The 17,879-nt window shown below is 42.3% G+C and overlaps 3 protein-coding genes across 7 annotated transcripts; 1 reads left to right on the top strand and 2 right to left on the bottom strand.

The window, feature by feature from the left end:
• Positions 1-264: 264 nt before the first annotated feature.
• LOC117146815 lies at positions 265-17,834 on the top strand. 5 transcript variants are annotated; one of them, XM_033313364.1, is made up of 7 exons: positions 265-645; positions 839-997; positions 9,841-9,977; positions 10,043-10,522; positions 10,612-10,741; positions 11,340-11,489; positions 13,421-15,462. In XM_033313364.1, the coding sequence occupies exons 2-7, from the start codon at positions 934-936 to the stop codon at positions 13,852-13,854; spliced, it is 1,395 nt and encodes a 464-aa protein (XP_033169255.1). In that variant the 5' UTR covers positions 265-645; positions 839-933; the 3' UTR covers positions 13,855-15,462. The 5 variants fall into 5 exon arrangements, with proteins under 5 accessions (XP_033169255.1, XP_033169258.1, XP_033169257.1 ...); XM_033313365.1 differs by having other exon boundaries at positions 289-306; XM_033313367.1 differs by lacking the exon at positions 11,340-11,489 and having other exon boundaries at positions 266-645; positions 13,485-15,462.
• LOC117146818 (putative gustatory receptor 9a) lies at positions 8,263-9,683 on the bottom strand. Its single transcript, XM_033313372.1, has 3 exons — positions 8,722-9,683; positions 8,505-8,657; positions 8,263-8,435 (listed from the first exon to the last, which is right to left on the bottom strand). Exons 1-3 carry the CDS (start codon positions 9,526-9,528, stop codon positions 8,370-8,372), a joined length of 1,026 nt encoding a protein of 341 aa, XP_033169263.1. The 5' UTR covers positions 9,529-9,683; the 3' UTR covers positions 8,263-8,369.
• On the bottom strand, positions 15,697-17,278 carry LOC117146817 (vitellogenin-1). The gene is made up of 2 exons (XM_033313371.1): positions 17,001-17,278; positions 15,697-16,934 (listed from the first exon to the last, which is right to left on the bottom strand). Exons 1-2 carry the CDS (start codon positions 17,218-17,220, stop codon positions 15,835-15,837), a joined length of 1,320 nt encoding a protein of 439 aa, XP_033169262.1. The 5' UTR covers positions 17,221-17,278; the 3' UTR covers positions 15,697-15,834.
• Positions 17,835-17,879: the final 45 nt, after the last annotated feature.

Genomic DNA, 17,879 nt, shown 5'->3' with positions numbered 1-17,879 from the left:
AAATAACTTCGAAAAAGAATGTTCGCCTTGCATTCAAAGTTCGTTTATTTTCGAATTCAAGAGGAGTTATCCAAAATAAAATGCTGTTCTGTTCTCTTTTGAGAGATAAACACTTTCTGTAGCAATCTTATGAGCGCCCCGTAAGGATATTCGTTTTGGCTATTGTTTTGAGCAAATGGCCAGATCTGGCGGGTAAATAGCCGAAGGCCAAGTTCTGGCGGGCGATTTTCCGAGTCCCTGGCACGAAGCCGATTTAAAAGCGCTTCAATTTCTGTTTCAGTCGAGCAACGCAACTCGAACGCAACGGTACATGAGCGGCGGTTGGCGAGCGAATTCAGTGTCCCGTTATCAACAACAACTCTCCAAACACCGAACTGCAGCTGAATTAAACCACCAAATACTGCGTGTTTTTTTTTTTCAAGTTCCATAGATGTAGTACAGTACAACAGTTACTCAATTACTCAATTGCAACTTCCGAAGAATTCGCGTAGTGCGAAAATCGCCAAAAATCAGCAGCCGCACTTTGAAGTTACGTCAAAAGGAGTCGCGAAAGAGGAAGAGCGAGAGTGTGAGAGAGAGAGGTGGCAAGAGAGCCGTAAGAAAATAACAACAAGGCAGAAGCACGCGATAGGAGTAACTGTAAATGTGAGGGGATAAAATAGGAGAAAGAAATCAGCAAAAGAACTTTTCGTATTATTTGCTGTTGTTGCTTTCGGTTTGTTGTTTTTGGCGCGTCGTCGCCGTTTGCTTTTTTGTTTTTATTAGTTTTATTTATTTTTCCTTTCCATTTTTTTTTGTCTTCGCCGTGCCTGTGCCTTTGTTGTTGATTGCTGTGCAGCCGGCTTTGGTCAAAAGGGAGGGGGTGATAAAGCGAGCAGGAAGAGGAGCCAGAGGAGGCTTATGTAAAGCGTGCTTCGAGCGTGCTATGGAAGCATGTCGTCCACTTCCAGCTCCGTGCTAACGTTGTCATCGTTTAATCTATTATTTTTCACCCAAGGTAAGCACTTGACACTTTACATAACTCCCCCATTGCGGACCGATTGCCCGTCCGATTGGGATTAATGCGTGTCCAGTTGGACAGCATGAGCTTGGGGAGCCGGACCACCGCTGACCCAATTGGAGTCCAGTGGGGATGTATCGCCGCCAGAGGGCATAATAAATTGCGGCTTATGTGGACGAATTTCCGATGGGTTTTCAGGGATCTCGGGAAATTGTGAAAATTTAGCTTAAGCTTGCGGGATTTGGGTAAATTTGATTTATACATGTATGAAGTTTAAACATATCAAACGAAGTAAAAAAATCATGTATAAAATATATTATTCCGAAACCAAATCCTTTTCAGTAAATTTATTCGTAAGCCGGCTATAATGTTTCACTAACTTCATTTGTATCCTGCAAATCAGGACATTTTCCAAATGGTTCATTTCGGTTGTTTCCGCACTTGTTTAAATCGCCGTTTATGTGACATGAATCTCAGTGCAGATTGAACCACCCACAGACGCGCAGGATAATAAATCTCAGTCGGAGGGTCCCTAATCCTGGGCTCAATCTAACCAACCCACCCGCAGACCCTTTATTAATCCCCACCCATTTAGTGGGCCACCCGAGCGGCCTGAACAGCTTGATTTGCATGCAAATTGCGTATAAATCCTTGAATTGTTACTGCAACAGTGAAAACTCACCGCGTAATGCCGCATTCCCACTCTCTCAATACGAAAAAAAAAAAAAAAAAAATATGCGAATGTTGGGGGCAGTTGGCTTGGCCAAACTCATTATTTGGTAATGGTCGTCGTTGCTGGAAATGTTTGCTTTTAATTAAAACAAAAGGCGATGAAACAGTGGTGCTGTTTGCCAAGACAAAACTTCCACAGCTGTTCATTTGGACAAATTGATTTTTCTGCACATAATTGTCGAGGTTTTCTCGAGGGGGTTTGGGATGGGGGTTTCTGGCCAAAGTGTGGCTACCAATTTGGCAAACTTTTTGGCAAATTAACGAGCCAAGGAGATCGCCTGGTAGATAGCTGCCGTCAAGGACGTGCGGCCAAGTATGCTGCCTCTGCCTCCAATCAAAATTGAATTCCCACTTTTGTTGAACCAACACTGCGGTTTCAGCACTTCGACAACAACAACTGTACCACCGAGAGCATGCGAAACACATGCAACAAGGGCTTTGCCACTATTTTTAGACACTTTGCCACCCGGGCCACAAGGTGCCATTTGCCATTTGAAAGGGGTAACAACTTTGGGGCAACATCGTTGCTGCGAATGCTCTAACCGAAAAGTTGCGCCAAAGTTTTCATCTGTTTTTCGGAATTTATGGGGACGAAAGAAAGCCCTTAATATTCATGAATGCATTCAGCAGGTTTAAAAAGTGGCGAAGTTTTTTGGGAGGTACCCCCAAATCCTCTGCAGGTCTGAAAGCCTTTTCAAGAATGTCCAAGAGAATGCAGTAAAAAACAAAACATCTTCTTCTGGCATTTATCCTTGGAAATTTGAGACTCTCAATGTGTTGTTGCAAAGCAGGGAAATTTTAATAAATTATTTAATACTGGAAATTATTATACTTGAAATATTTGATATAAGAAAATATTTAGTTAGGGCTTTGAATTATTATATAAATGCGGTTTTATGTTATGTAAGCTTAGCCAAGGACCTCGTCTGCCTTAAAGGGTATAACAAGACAATAGCTCCAAGAAAGTGTGGTTTGTTGGGGGAACCGGGTTTTCAATGTCAATGCCAAAAAAAAGGACGAGTGCCCCACACACACACACACCCATCCACTTTACCCACACTAGCTCACTTATTTTTTTAATAGAGCGTTTGTGAATTTGATTTCCCTTGCATTGATTTTCCGCTTGGTCGGCTGATTCGAGGGGCCGACAATAAGGGGCAGCATTATTTGATTATTTTTGTTTGCTCCCGATTTTAATTGCTACGCTGGAACACAGGGGCTCACACATGAAATCCTTCGAAATAGGCAATGGAAAAGTGCATTTTGCAATTATGCCAACCGAATGGAACTAGAAGTACGACGGGCACAGCAACAACAACAACAACTTCAACAAGTGGGCAGGGTCGGCAAGGGCGGAGGACATCATTACGGAGAAGGTCCTGTCCCCAGTCCCATGTCCCTCCCTTCGCCACCCAACAAGCCAGCCAACCATCATTTCACCCTTCATCTGCTGTCTGGTTTCTACGACAAAGCAAATAAAGTACGAAATGAGAATTGCCATGGAATGGTCACAGTGGTCTGAAATAGTTTCCATTGGGTTTTCACTCCTAATTAAGTTTGTAAGCTGATCGGAGAAATTGCAATGGCTTAAATGATGTCTGCTTTTCTGCTGGATTTGATTTGGCCTTTTTCATGGATATATGCAAACTTTCTTTTGGAACTTCTGCCATTTTCGCCTGCCTTTCGACCACTGTGCTGTGGTGTGGGTGAAGAAACCCGAGTTGAGCCAGGCGCTGGATTAGCTCTTGTCGTGACCTCGTCGTGGCCCGTTGGCATGCAAAATGCAACTAATTATGAATTTTAATTAATTCTGGCATTTTATTTTGTTTGCCGCTGCTGTGCAGCAATTCCGCCTGTGGGCAATAATAATAATAAAGTGACTCGGGGAATTGCTGCGAAAGTCTTCAGCACTTTCCGTCGCTTTGCTCCTAGACTTTTTCCCCGGCTTTTGGTCAAGAGCATACTATATATACTAGATATGTAGCTGGAAATAAACGTAAAATGGGAGGGAAAACAAGAGCATTGAATGACTCTTTTGTTCAGGTTTTCCCATTTTCCCCGCATTCAAGTGTCTGCCTTTCGGTTGTTTCTGTCGTTTGATTTGGCCGCATTCGTGGCATTTTGGCCATGGGAGATTGCATTTCACTTTGACCATTCAAGAATTTCATGTGCAGCAGGGAAATATTTGCATTTTTGAATGCACACCTTTTAAAGATATTCACTGGAATGTAAAGTCTTTAGAATTGCATCTCAGTTCAGTGGTTTTAAGCATCGAATTTTACCAACCGCAGGCCGAAAATTGCAGTACTTCGTTAGAAAATAATTGGAAAAAAACCTAGAAGCTTAGGGTCACTTTGTGCGCTCAAATTGTTAATGGAGTTTTCAGTTTTATTGAAAAAGAACTTGATTGAATATTTTCGAAACTCTTTTTTCTGTGCCATCTTCCAATATATTGGACTTAAATGGCTTTAACACTAATTTCCCATTATTGATTGCCCGCTGTTATTTGCCCAGCACATTTTCCCCTTTTGTTTTCATTGTCATTGCCATTGCCATTGCCTTCCAGCCATATATTGTGCCATATGTACAGAGGTGGTCAAAAGTATTTACACAACGAGCTTTTTTTTCAATTGTCAACTAATTGAAAAAAAAGCTCGTTGTGTAAATACTTTTGACCACCTCTGTATATTCAACTATTTTGTTGTGCCAGCAGAATAATCGCATAGTCTGCTTTTGAGGGCAACAGCTGCTGCTGACACTCGTGCCCCGTGCCCCCCGATCTTAACCCCCGGGCCACAATGCTTAACCCCTGTTGTGCGCACTTATGCCTGAAAGCTTTATGAAATTCCAATTTAATGGTCCTCTGGCTTAAACTGCATTTTGTCCACTCCTCCATTGCTATACCCCCCACCGCCCACACACTCTCACCCCTTTTTTGCCCACTATTTGTTGTCTGTGCAGGAATCGATGGACATTCTGTGTGGTCGTTCTAAGCCAAATGCATTATTAAGCGCCATAAAAATGTCAGGGTTGTCGTATAAGTGCACAGAGAATAAGATTAACGACTATTGGAAAGTCGAAAACAAAATCATGCTGAAATATATTAGCTAAATTACCCGTTTATACGAGGATTTAACTGACTGTAAATTGTACATTAAAACGGGCACATGTGTTTAACTTGTTTTGAGCAATGAACTTGACTTTGTTAGTTTGACAACGATTAATTAGCGCGAAAATGATACTGATTTCTTCAGAATATGATATCACTTCTTTACTACATTTTTTTTCTGTGTATTCCCACACAAAATGTTGTTGTTTGGTTTGGCTCGTGTGTTAAGGGGTCTTGAAGTGGGTTTTTGGGCGCTTGCCGGTGACACGAAATGCAATCGGCACTCCATGTGGGAGTCATAAATATTGCAACACACAATTCCACTGAAAACTGACGTAGTCAACTTGCCACGGCTCTCAGGATGGCATTTTCCAGGACACGATTGCTGGCACTCTTCATTAACCGATGTGAAATCAATCCATTATTCACCAGCCACGTACCTTTGTTTATTGTACCACAATTAAATTATTTACAAGCAGATTGCACAGTACAAACCGAGTTATGCAAACCGAGTTAGATGTTAATAACTACTAACTAAATAAAGGAGAGAGAGCATGAACCAATATAATAGTTAATTAATATTGCTTCCATCATCTTTCTAAGATATATACCTTTTAGTTTTAAATACTTGTTAACAATGAAACAGCTCTTAAAAACGAAAAACGTTTTATTTTTTTAACAAATTTAATGTGCAAATTAAAGAAATCCGCCTAAATGGCATAATATTCTGCTTTTGATGCCTGTTCGCGTGATTTTCCGCCCTTTAAAGCTGCACTTTTTATCTTTAAAATTTGAATTCCGAAACCGACAAACAAACCTGTTTAGAAGGAGGATACATTTCAAAGGACTCGACTTCAGCTCGACTTGCACAGATACTCAAGTTGATGCTTGAAAAATTTTGCCCCTCCGGCGACCCTTGAACTCTTCCATTTTTCCATTTGTGGCCATTCTGCTTCGATATCCCAGCTGGGTGCCATCAGCAAAAGTTTATTTCGCCGCTTGTTGCTTCAATCGCCGATCTGAGCAGCATATCCGAGGATATAGCCCGCGGAGGAAGGACGCGGGATATACTATAGTTGGAAGTGCAAATTATGTAAAATGGCCGCATTAGGGGAAAAACGTGTGGCAAAAAAAAGGGCAGAAAATACAGGTGAAGTTCAACGAAGTTGGTGCAAAAATGCATAATTTAAGAAAAATATTCGTATGAAACTATTTAAAATCTTATTAAAATTCATGTAATAATAAAAATTATAAATCTAGTACATAAACGTCCCCCTAGTTTGGCACAAATCGAGCCGAGTGCTTAAATAATTAATTACAGAAAAGCGCAATTCCATGAAAAGCGTTCCGAAGTGGTGTTGTGGTTGCTTTTGGGGTTGGCCATCGTGGGAATAAAACTAAAAGGGGGGAAAAAGGAAAAACGAAAAACCAAAAAGTGGGTGAAAGGAAAAGAAAGTCAGGAGGGGCTGGTGAAAAACCATCACGAGTCAGTCCTTCACTGCTAAACCAATTGGCAAACATTTTTATTTTATTACATTTCCACAGTTGCATTCGCTGTTGCTTTTTCCAGCTTTCTAATAGCGAAAACACAACCGCCCAGCCACCACCCACTAATTTTCGCCCCTCATTTTCCGCACCCTTCCGCGAAAATTCCAGCCAATCAGTCGTCGGGGTAAATAGTTGGTAACTAGGGGTTCCGCATCCGGTTAAGAAACAAAAGGTGTCGCCCGCCCGTCTGTCTCCGGATTTATTTGCCCGGATCTCTATGCTTGTTTTGGCCATTGTCTCTTGACTTTTGCTTCTCGATGGGCGGTGGATTGTTGAGCTGAAGGATTGGTATGGGAGGGTTCAGACTGGGATTGGGTTACGTTTATCGCCGAGTTGTTTTTGGTTGGGCTTTTTACTGTGGTTTTCGTGGCTCCGCTTGGATGGCCTGTGTTTATGGCAAAATCAATGCAGAGCGCGTCTAAAAATAGGCAACTGGCCAAAATGCGTCACGGCCAAAAAGCCCATGGGGTGCCCTAATTAAATCGCTCGACAATTGATGGTTTGCCCATCGACAAAAGTGAATGATTGAACAGCAGACTGATTGAGTGGCCTTGCACTGGGCCAAAATGCATATAAAGGGGTTTACTAATGGGTTTCTCTAATGTGAGAATATAACGCAAATCGTCGAAACTTAAGCTATTAAGAATATTCAATAATCATGCTACGTTTCTTATCAAGTATTGCATTTCCTTTAAATTACAATTACATTACTTTATAGAAAGTGGAATTTATTGAAACTATTTCAAAGTTATTAGCTGATGTGAGTTGGGGATATGAGTGGTGTTCTACTTTAGTACCAACATCTTCTTAATGTCCACTAACTAGTTTAATCGCGCTGTGATCCTTTCTCTGCGTGTGAATTTAGGCGTCCCCATTGGATTCGTGTTGAAATCAATTAACTGACGTCAGCAGGGGATGATGATGATGATGGTGGTGGTGGTGGTGGTGGTGCTGTGGGTGGATTTTCCAGGGGGTGTTGCATACTTTTCGGCAAGCAGCTTGCTCCTTACATAACCCCACATGGGCTAACTTTTGTTTTCGTGCTCCTGAGGAACAACAAAAATACACCATGTAGTAACCATACCCCACACCTGCCAGTAGTTTCCTGCCAGGCAGTGCAAACTTATTATGGCCATTTTTGTCTTGTGCGAAACTTTATCAACATTATGGATGACTGACTGACTGACTGAGTGACTTACATCTGCCCCCAACTTGGACAAGGTTGAACTTAAAATTGCTTCGTATATGTTATGTGGGAATGTGTGTTTGGCAAATGTTTGTTTGCCTTGTGCTCGGTTTTACTTACCCGCGAGAAATGGCCAACTTTAAAAAAGCAATCTTATTACGTTCGTGTAGTGGCAAAGTTTGCAGATATATCTGTGCTACAGAAAACGAAAATATATTATAGCTATACAAGTTTAATTCACATTGAGTGAGCCACTCGTCACAATCTAAGCAAGGTAGTGTAATTTGGTTTATAATTAAATCATTTGTATATCATTTTTTTTTACACTTTTTTTCTTTATTAGTGCCGCCACATCTCAATCCGCTGAAATGCCCTGCTTAACCCCTTCTTAAATCATGTTTCTATGAAAGCTAGAAATAAAATATGAGCAATGACGTTGCCATTGGCGTTTTATTGTTGTTCTTTCTACTGCTTTTTTTTTTATTCTTGTTTCCTGTCGAACGTGAATGAGAAGAAGAAGAAGAAGCGGAAACAGGCAGCGTCATAAATATGTAAGTAGTGTGTGTATGACCTTCGCGTGTCGCAGCAACATTTTCAGCATTTTCTGCATGCAGAAATACAACAACGTTTAATTGAAGCATTTTTTTTGCCACCGCCTTTGGTGTTCGCTGTTTTTTTTTCTTTCTTTTGTTGCTGTTGTTCCTTTTGGCAAGCAAATCATGTTGCATGTTCCCACCGCTCTGACCTCTGACCCCGATATATCGCCCAGTCCCCATGATTTATTAGTCCGTGGCCTACGTCCGCACGAGGGACACGAACTGCAGGAATATAACCAGGGCCTCCAGAATGAAGAAGAACATCTGTATGAGTTGGATAATATTTGAAAGATGTATAGTATATATAGGGGAAATCTTTTTGTATTTGTATACCCCCGCTAGAGTCTGCAGGTTGAGGTGATAAATGCCGCAGACATCGATCTGTATAGGATCCTGCATGATCTGCAGGGCAAATCCCTCGATTTGACTTCTTTCCAAGGGCGTTTGTCCTGGTAGATCCTTCAGTTGCTGTTGCAGGTGTTTGGACTAGAAGGAAATAAGTCTCACTTACTGCTAACCTGTGCACATATGAAATAGTTAGATAACCTACCTTGGACACACACCGATGACAGGCGGCGCAGATGCTCCAGATCTTGATGAGGGTGGGGCACACGACGAACATGACCTGGCCAAAGAGGAACAAGGTGGCAGGTAATACCTGCAGATATGCCACCATGAAGTACACATTGCAAACGATGATCCAGTCGCCCAGACAAAGAACATTCAGCAGGAGCAACGAGAGACCGAATAGATTTGACAACGAACGCGTCACTTTCGCCAGATGGGCATAGTCCAGTCTGAGAGTTTTGTAATCCGAGGACCCGGATATGACCCTATGATGCAGCTGTTCCAGCTGGCCATCCAAACGATCCACCAGCACCATCATTTGCAGATAGCGTGCACGAACTGCCTGAAGGCTATAGGCATACCGCAGATTCTCCAAATAAATGCCACGAATCGTATACTCGGATAAGACGAGGAATGCATTGCACGCGAATAGTATGAATTCCAGGATCAAATGCCTATATATAAAGGGTGTCGCCTTGACCGGAGGCAGTTCCTCCAGCAGATAACGGAAGCGCCGGCATTCGAAAAGGGCCGAAAAGGCAATCCAAGCATGGATCATTTTGTAGGCCATATTAACGCCCATGATGACCTTTGCAAAGTACGCGGGCACGGACTCATTATCTGGCGTTTCTTCTGTAAAGTATTTTTCCATTTCACCGACCAGTTCGATCAATATTAGCACCAGGAAGGTACTGCTCAACAGGCGGCCCAAACGACTGCCACTCCAGCCACAAACCAGCCCGCATAGCTGAAAGTAGCCAGTTAGAAAGTGTTCCAGCCACAGCGACATTGGGCTACCAACTGAGGGATCCACATTTCCACCTGGCTAACTATCGTTTAATTAATCAAAATGGAGGTGCTACGAGATCGTATCTAGCGCGTAATTGGGTTAAGTTTATCGAAAGGGAGAAGCGCCAATGTTTGGTGACCCCAATTGTTCGAAAGTTTTCTCTTACCGGGACTCATAACCAATAGAGTTAAAGGTCAACTATTCCTATAAATTGTATCAATAGTTTTGATTTTAATGCTCTAAGACCATTAGGAGTAATATGAGTATATAAGCTCAATGCTAATTTGCGTATCATTCTGTAACTATTTGCAGTGCTCACGGTACTCAGCTCGACGATCAAGTACAACGAATACGCGACGGACAAGGGCGGCAATGTGAGCATACCGTGCATAGCCCAGGGAAACATAATGTGGGTGAAAGAGCACGGCAACAACAGCACGATAGTTCAGGTAAATCAATGGGGATTCCTCTCCAGAAACGGAGATATACTTTTGAGATAAATACCCCATTTTAGACTGGTCGTGTTCTCGTCCTGCGAAATGTGAGCACCACGGATGCGGGAATCTACGTATGCTTCGCATCGGTGCCACGCCCATCGACAACAGCAACATCAGCAACTACCTCACCGCAAAATCAGCAGGAGAAAGAGACGAGGCCACTGGAGGATGAGGATGGTGGCCATGGGGAAAGCGTATCCCCCACGGATGACCAGCCGAAGGAAGCCGAAATGGAGGAGGAAGTGGAGTACCTCGCCCACCAGCGAACCAAGCTCATCGTTCGCACCGTTCCGGGTCCAGTGTCGCAGCTATACTTCAAGGCCTCCACCATACTGGGCTTCCTCATCTGGCGCTTCAATAAGACCCAATCCGGTGGCTATCCGGTGCGCAGCTTTACGGCGGAGTACCGTAACGTCTCCTACAAGACCCCGCCGGCGAATGCCAGTTTCGAGCACGCCTGGAGCAGGATGGATCCCATCAACATAGCCTTTAATGTGGTGAGTATCTAGGACATCTTTCTTTATGGTCAGATATATAGACAGTCTTATGCATAGTTGCAGTTTAATCTAACTGAAACTTGTTCTAGCGCCAAATGGAGGTCTATCGCCTGGCACCCAACACCACCTATGAGTTTCGGATATGGGCCAACAACGAACTGGGCAGCGGCGAGGTGGTCACCACCAATGTGACCACGCTGCCGGAGACCAAGGAGGAGGGTGAGTACTCCGGGCACTGCCTGCTTGATTAACCACCCATTCGAATCCTAGAGATCTTAGGCTCCATTAGGCTAGGCTAGGCTAGGCTAGGTTCAAACCAGGCTAGACTATGTTGATTATGACTAATATTTTCGTACAACTTTGATATTCTACTTTAAATGTGTAAGCTGTAATTCTAAACGGTAGTTGATCATTCCTAATTTCCAATTGGTGTCAACATCTATATATTAAGTACCAACGGAGGGGATTGCAATTGGAAAATAACATGGTGTATTATTTAAATATCATAGAAGAATAGAATACCAAACTTTAACGAAAACCTATTGACTGGTTGCAATCCTATCTGCTGGCCTAACTTTAGTATCTTGATTGGTAGAACCAGTATTATTTACCAAAAAAAAAAAAAAAAAAAAAAAAAAATGAAACCCAGAAAAAAGTGTAAACGTATAGCTCATTGTTTAGTACATTCGATTTGTATTTTTGGTAATTTTCGTTGTCCATCTATATCTCTCTCCCCTCTCTCTCTCTCTCGCTCTCGCTCTCGTTGGTGTGTCTCCTTTGTGCCTCTGCCTCTGTCTCTGTCACGCCCGATATCCAGATCTTATACGCCTTATAAAACCCGACCTAGACAATTTCGATCCACGCATTTGGATAGTGGCCGTCAGCATAGTGCTCGGAACCCTTGTGATATTAGCGATCGGACTCTGCATTGTGCTCTCCAAGGAGTGCTATCAGTCGGCGCAAATGGGTACAGACTAAGTCGATCAACTCCAGCTTTAGCTTCCAAATAAATCCAGCTCCAACTGCAGAGTCTATATATATAGATACATATATATCCCCAGTTGAAAAGAACTGCAAACAATTCCCGAGATAATGAGCAACAATTCACCTGTTATTTAATTTATTTGCGTCTCTTTTGCGTAACTATAAGACATTTTTTTAGTTCCCATTTGGCTTGTTTTCGGTTCCATTGGTTGTTAAATTCACACATTCATTTTACCTGCATTGTTCAGTTTTGTTATGGCTATATTTCAATGTTATTGGTGTCGTTGTTGTTGTTGTCGTTAATGCTACATAGCTGTTGTTGTTGCCGCTGCTATTGTTGTTAATAATTAATAATATCCAAACGTTGTGTTTAACCGCATTTAGTTTTTATGTTTGCCAGCCGAACGCAAAATGTTTGCTTTTGCCGTTGGATGTTGTTTATATGTATTATATTTAAGTCCCCTTATATACTAAACGCCATATACATATGTGTGTACAAATGGCTCCTGTGACCTGTAAATATAATTACAATGCGAATTGCCTACATAAATGTATTTGCTATGAGAATCTCGGCGGACAAATCAAATGTTGATTCGTTTAGACATTTTGCTCATAGTAAAAGGAGTAGATCCAATTATTTGTAGAAATGAATAGGTTATATTTTCATTAGATAAGAGTAGAAGCAGCTAGTCTAAACAGTAGAAATACATTATAAATATTTTAATTCAAGTTGCTTAATTAAATTGTGAAAATCTAGTTCGCATTGCAATCGAAAATTATTTAGCGCCGCAGGATAAGTTTATCGTATGTATTTCCCCACATATACTCTCTTAAATAGAGCCTAGCCCTAAGTAATGAACGCTGTATTTCCCTTTAAATGAACTAAATCCAAATCCAGTCCTAGACCAAGAGTATATGAAAAGCTTTAAGCACTTAAACTGTGATAGCCTGCACTTGTAGCCAAAAGTCAATCAATGGAAACCAAATCAAACTAAAAACCGTCTAGAGGTCTAAACCAGTTTTAAGCTTTAGATGCAAATGGAAAAGCCACAACATTTTACCGAATGAATATTGTAAAATGCCTAGACCAATGAAAATGCTTTATCAATGTTGTAACCGTGTATGTACTTTACCGAATATTATTGTGTTATTTGCATTTGCAACGATAAAACCCGTAAGAGCACGACAATTAAATGTTTAAAAAAAAAACCAAAAGGGTGGATTGTATGTAATATTCCGTTGAAATGCTGTTTATTTTTGTTTTGAGAACACTCGAGCTTGGATTTCAATAGAAAATGCACACAAAAGAACACACAGAAACATACGAGATATATAAAACACTATACCATACGCATAAACAACGGTGTTCAAAATAAAACAAGTACATTTATAATATTAATTGAAGCTTGCAGGTTGTTCATAAATTCTATTAATTTTGATTATTGGCGCTTGGCAAAACTTGCATTTAAAAAAAAATGTACAATTTAAATACCTATTATTTTGGACACTGCTGTGGGCACACTTATATAGAGAGACAAAGTTGTTGCTTGCATTACGCATACGCCCTGTGCGACGCTTGGGGGCTAAAGTGTCGCGTTTTTTGAGTGACACTTGGCTGGAGCGCCGCCTGTAAATATTTGTGTTAAACTGTTGCACAGCTACACTCAGAAAAATAAAATAAAACACCCCGAAACACACATTCACATACCGACACAGACAACACAAAAATCCCTAGCAAACGAGGTAATGTAGAGAACAATTATCAAAAATAATCCTAATAAATGTTTTTTCTTCTCTCTCTCTCTCTCTCTCTCTCTCTCTATTTCTTCTTCCGCTCTCTGTCTCCTTCTTCTTTTTGAATTAATATCTATATAACAATAATCTGTAAACTTCTTCCGATTTGACTTAAAAAAGAACTGCAAGATGGTTGGGACAGCATTGAGCTCATACCGAACATAATACTTAATCCCGGTTTCAGCGAGTCGGACGGCGGACCAGAGCCTGGTGGCCAAGGTCATGTGGGCGGTGCTGGCGATCAGGATGCTGGGGAGGATGACGATGACGATGTGGCCATGCCATTTCCGCGCACCATCATCTTTGGCCAGCACCATCGAACGCCTCCGCCGCCGCGTTTGCATTTGCCACCGCAGCACCACCGCCATCAAAACCAGAGCCACCACCACCAGTATCACCATCAGCAGCGGCAGCAGCAGCACCACCACCACCACCTCCGGCGGCAGGACGACGATGATGACGACGACTACGAGGAGGAGCACGAACCCACCATGGAACGGTTCAAGCGCAAAGTCTCCGTCTTCTTCACCGGTCCCACCATCAAGCGTATTTGAGACGTATTTGAGTACAAACACTGGTCACCAAGGTTGTTGCATTGCGGCTTGATTGGATAGTTAGGATCCATCTCCACACCATATACATAGATATAGAAATGAGAGAGAGCTTATCGATCGATCGAATATTTCGTTTTCATTTCGGTTTCCTGTCCAAGCTTCAACTATGCAATACCAAACAAAAAAAGAAACGCCAGAAATCGCCAGAAATTTTGATTTATAGCTCATTGCATTGCTTCTATGCCCCGAATCACAACTATATAGTATATATACACGTATTATAAATATAAACCAAAACAAATATATTGCTGTGATACAAATTCAATTGAACGAACATTGTAAGGATTTACCATAAAGCACACGAAACACCAAAACCCAGCTATTAACCATCATGAATTTGCTGAAGCTCGTAGCCATAAAGCCCACATTGTATTTTGTCTAGTTAAACACGCCATCTGAGTTACAGCCACTGGATTATTCAGATCCAGATATAGACGACAGAATTTAGCGTACAAGTTAGCTTAGAGCCTCAAAAATTCTCCAAAAGAGATCTGTTACCAAGTACTAATCAAGATAAATGTCCTTATAACTAGTCCGTTTGTCTGTTAGCCCGAACTAATGCTTTTCTGTACTAGTAACTGGTTTTATAATATTTAAAATTAAATTAGTCGATTGTAACAGATCTCTGATAGTCCATATAGATACCGGACTATATCGTTCGAACTTGTCCTTGTTTTGGTTCCGTTTGAAAGATTTAACAAACTGTGAAACAATTTTATAATTGAGCAAATATTTTGCACTGTAGAGCGCACCAAACGATCTATATATAGATATATAAATATATATATATATTTAAAACCGTAAAAAACGTTTGATAAACATTTTAAATAAACGGCAAAATGCCTTGTGCTTTAGTTCGGCCTCAAAGCTAAATAAATTGATTATGATATGATATAGGAATATTTATTAACGTAGTTAAAGTAGCCTGAAAACCAAATATTCAAAGAAATGAAAACAAAAACTGCTTCCACTCACAGTAAACAAAATCTAAACAATGAAATTGTTATAAAAGATAAATCAAAACTAATTTTAAACAAGCGAATATTGTGAATATACCGAAGCAAACAAAAAATATATATATATAGAGAGAGAACGATCACAAAATGTGTGGAATGTACATAAAGATAGCGAGTGGGTATCTTAAGAAAGACTGTAGTTAATGTTTAAGACACTTTGGCCTGCGCTTTTACCAACTTTTTGGGGCCCAACTTGGCCCAAACTCCTTGGTTCCAACCATATTTTGCATTGATCTGCTAGAGCTACCAACAAGTATATAGTATTAATATTTCTAACAATTCGGAATGTGCACTTAACTAAGCGAAGATTGAAACTAAAAAATCAGAAGGTGGAAACATCCTATTTAAATAGAACGAAGTTAAATAAGCAAAAGTCTCTCGCCTAAGCCCTCATCCTAAACTCTTGGCTGTATTTCTAATTGTTATCGCTTCAGGTTGAGGTTTATTATTATAACGCCAGCTAGCTATACTCCTCCCCACAAAAAAAAAAAATTACCCTAAACAAATTATTTTCTAATCTGAGCCCAAGCCATGAGTGGAAAAGATTAGACCTCAACACCACAAAAACACCGACAACAATAAAATAAATCTAAGTTTACAAAACCAAACAACGATCCTTACTTTCGATTTTGGTCCTTTTTTGGATTATACCATCCTAGACTATTATAGTAGCTTATATGATCAAAATAGATACCCAAAATATTAAAAAATTGTAATATTATTTTTAAGCTCTTTATCGAGCGTTTATTTGCTGAATTTCGCGATGTGCTCGTTACATGTTAAGGTAATCTCAAGAAAAGGGCCAATATGGGTTCAACTTAGGGACTACAGTGTGTGTGTGGTTGGGTGGTTGTTTTTTGGTTGGTAGTTGCCATTCCAGTGTCCAGAGTAAGCAGACACATCCTTACTGGTAGTCCTTGCTGTCCTGGTTGGTGTTCCACGCATGGTGGACACCGTGGTAGCTGCTCTGCTTCTGGGCGGGAGCGTTGCGGCCGAAAGGAGACTTGGGGTTCACCTGCAGGATGTAGTCACCCTCGAGATCGTGAGCGGTATCGATGCCCATGTAGGCGCGCTTGCCGAATCCATCGTTCTGCTTGTACTGCTGCAGGGAGTTGGCGGGCACGGCGGGGAAGCTCCTCTCGTTTCCGGGACGCACGGACTCGGCGAAGTAGCGGGTGGCACGCATGGCGGCCTCCACCACGTTGCTGGCTCCGGGAACACCGGCGGCAGGTCCATTGGGATAGAAGTCAACATCGCCGGAACGGATGGGGGTGCCCATGCCGTAGACCGAGGTGTGGATGGCGTCAACGAATTCAGCATCACCGCGAGCCAGACCGGTCAGGGTGTTCTTGCTCTTGGCCACGATCTTGGAGGGATCCAGACCGGTGACACGGCGCAGCTTGTGTCCGGTGAGACGGGTGAATTCCTGGGCAGCGGCACCGGCAACATGGGCAGCCACGTTCTGGCCAATCAGGTGAATGGTATCGAAGGGCATGTCCAACTCGTTGACCATCTGGACGATCCACTTGCCGATCTTGGCGCCGGTCTTCTCAATGTCGAGCATGGCATAACGCTCATAGGTGTTCAGCTTGGAGCCCAAATCGATCACAATGATGTCGCCGCTCTGGGTCCTTGCGTTCTTAACCTCCTCGCTGGAGTCCTCCTCGCTGCTGGTCCTCTGGTTCTTCCTCTGCTCGTTGCTCTGATCCTGGTAGTCCTGGTTGCCGTTCTTGCCCTGCTGGCGCTGCTGTTGCAGATTGTAGCGCTGCATGTAGGCCTGAACCAGCTTCCTGGTCGCCTTCTTCACGGTCTCGGTGGTCTGGGGCAGTCCGGTCACAATGATGGTCACCTCATCCTCGCCAAAGTTCTGCTTCTGCTTCAGGCGCTGGATCATCTCGTTCAGGGGAGCAACGGTCTTGTCGCCATTGGGCTTGGGCACATAGACCTGGATGCCGCTGGGCACATAGTTGGGCTCAACGTTGTGGTGGATCTGCGACAGGTGGTCTACAAAGAATATATATATTCCATAGAATATTCTATGTTTTTTTTTCTGCGTGTAGGATTACTTACAGACTTGCTGCAGCAGCTCGGCGCCACGCTCCAGGTTCATGTTCTCCAGACGCTCAATGGTGAAATCGTCGAGGGCGGGAATGGCCTCCAGCTGGGATCCGGAGAGCCACTGCGACGGCTTCAGGGCCTGGTTGACGGAGTTGTCCGTACGGCCATTGGGCTTGGCCAAGGCGGCGACCGCCAGGCAAGCCAGAAGGCTCAGCACTCTCATGGGGTTCATGGTTCGGATTTAGGATTCGGTCCTGGGGATGCGACTTCAACACTGAGCGAGTTGAACTGGCTTTACAAATCCAACGATGGTGGCTTATATACCACAATTTGCGCTGAGCGATTTCCCATTTTCCGACTCGCTTTTCGCTGGCTCAGGCCTTAATCGGCCACTAGTGCTGAGTAAGGGTTTTCGGGTGCCTGGGAATCGGATGAGTGTATATGCTATCGGTAGCGGAATAAAGTGTATACATATATACGAAATAGACACGGGGCCTTCCTATAGCTGACCCCACTGATGACTTAGCAGCACCTGCTGCCGCCTGATTATTTTAAATTGTAATCACTTTGTAGGCTCCGATGATTGCAACATTGTAGTTATGCACCGGATTTGATCGAAAAATGCATAAAATATAGATCTAGCATGGGCATTAGTTGGATATTATATACACCTTTTAATTGATTTTTTGTTTATAAGTAGATTTATATGTGGCATATATTTCCTTTTGCCTAATTTAAAGTCCATAATTTTCCATTTTCAATTCAAGGCCGATACAGTTCATTGATTCCAGATGATTGCCATTGATACGGAAAGCATGGAATGTTTGTAGTTACCAAGGCAAGATAGTAAGTTTATATTTGTTTTTGGACTTTAGAAATTAGTTGCTGGAG

The sequence above is a fragment of the Drosophila mauritiana genome, chromosome X (assembly GCF_004382145.1).
Source record: "Drosophila mauritiana strain mau12 chromosome X, ASM438214v1, whole genome shotgun sequence".
Lineage (NCBI taxonomy): Eukaryota > Metazoa > Arthropoda > Insecta > Diptera > Drosophilidae > Drosophila > Drosophila mauritiana.
This window is presented reverse-complemented; position numbering and strand designations above follow the sequence as displayed.

Bases quoted from the DNA above. Each gene is read 5' to 3' on its own strand.
- LOC117146815 (XM_033313364.1), top strand. From the start codon at position 934: ATGTCGTCCACTTCCAGCTCCGTGCTAACGTTGTCATCGTTTAATCTA. The intron at 10,523-10,611 runs GTGAGTATCTAG...AACTTGTTCTAG, and splicing joins TCAACATAGCCTTTAATGTG to CGCCAAATGGAGGTCTATCG. The intron at 11,490-13,420 runs GTACAGACTAAG...GACTTAAAAAAG, and splicing joins CTATCAGTCGGCGCAAATGG to AACTGCAAGATGGTTGGGAC.
- LOC117146818 (XM_033313372.1), bottom strand. From the start codon at position 9,528: ATGTCGCTGTGGCTGGAACACTTTCTAACTGGCTACTTTCAGCTATGC. The intron at 8,658-8,721 runs GTAGGTTATCTA...ATTTCCTTCTAG, and splicing joins GTCATCGGTGTGTGTCCAAG to TCCAAACACCTGCAACAGCA. The intron at 8,436-8,504 runs GTATACAAATAC...CAACTCATACAG, and splicing joins ACCTGCAGACTCTAGCGGGG to ATGTTCTTCTTCATTCTGGA.
- LOC117146817 (XM_033313371.1), bottom strand. From the start codon at position 17,220: ATGAACCCCATGAGAGTGCTGAGCCTTCTGGCTTGCCTGGCGGTCGCC. The intron at 16,935-17,000 runs GTAAGTAATCCT...TATTCTTTGTAG, and splicing joins CGAGCTGCTGCAGCAAGTCT to ACCACCTGTCGCAGATCCAC.